At 39.9% G+C, this 711-nt stretch overlaps 1 protein-coding gene across 1 annotated transcript in view; it reads left to right on the top strand.

Moving 5' to 3' along the window:
- RILPL2 (Rab interacting lysosomal protein-like 2) overlaps positions 1-286 on the top strand; it is a gene marked incomplete at its 5' end in the record, with an annotated part of 2,776 nt that extends 2,490 nt beyond the window's left edge. Inside the window, one exon of the mRNA XM_010286869.1 lies at positions 262-286. Within this exon, the coding sequence (XP_010285171.1) occupies positions 262-286 (25 nt within the window). The remainder of the gene's footprint in view (positions 1-261) is intronic.
- Positions 287-711: the final 425 nt, after the last annotated feature.

The raw sequence follows: 711 nt of genomic DNA, 5'->3' as shown, positions 1-711 counted from the left end.
GGGCGGGGGAAAGGCATTTCAGAGCAAAACTACACGATACTTGCCTCCCCTGCTAGCACATTAAGACTCTGCTGTGGGAACATGCCAGCTGTCCCTGGAGGTTTGCTTACAGCGTATGAAGCAGCTGTATGCAGGACCCACAAGCTCAGGCAGCATCCCTAAAGTTCCCCAAAATTGCAGAACACATTGACACTGCTGTCTCATTGCATGTTGCTTCTCTTCCAGTTGTACATTGTTTCCCTTTTTGTTGTCTTTTTTTAGGTTCTCTTTTAAACATGGAAAATGAGCATACTCCAGAACTTAACCACTTCAGAAATGGAACTGTGAGAGCCTCCAAGGCATTAGAGGAGTCAATGATCAGAAAAAAAAAGCATCACTCCTACTGTAGAGAATAAGCAATCTCATAAAAATGGTGTTGTATAATATTCTTTCAGAATAGATTTTACTTTGTTCTTTTAGAAACTAAGACACTTTTTATATCTCTTAGATTCCAGCCAGACCTTACCTACATGTAGAGAATGTTTATAATAAGTGATTTTTATTCTTAATAAAACAGTCTGTGATGATCTGTACTACCACTTATTCATCCTGTCCACCTATCAAAATGTTCAGCCCAAATGATTTTGCAAGATGAAGATATTTTCAAGAATTATGTGCCATTCTTCACAGAGAAGCGCTGGGAAGGAAGAACCCACTCAGACTGCAGTCCCT

Source organism: Phaethon lepturus, unplaced genomic scaffold (assembly GCF_000687285.1).
Source record: "Phaethon lepturus isolate BGI_N335 unplaced genomic scaffold, ASM68728v1 scaffold18255, whole genome shotgun sequence".
NCBI lineage: Eukaryota > Metazoa > Chordata > Aves > Phaethontiformes > Phaethontidae > Phaethon > Phaethon lepturus.
This window is presented reverse-complemented; position numbering and strand designations above follow the sequence as displayed.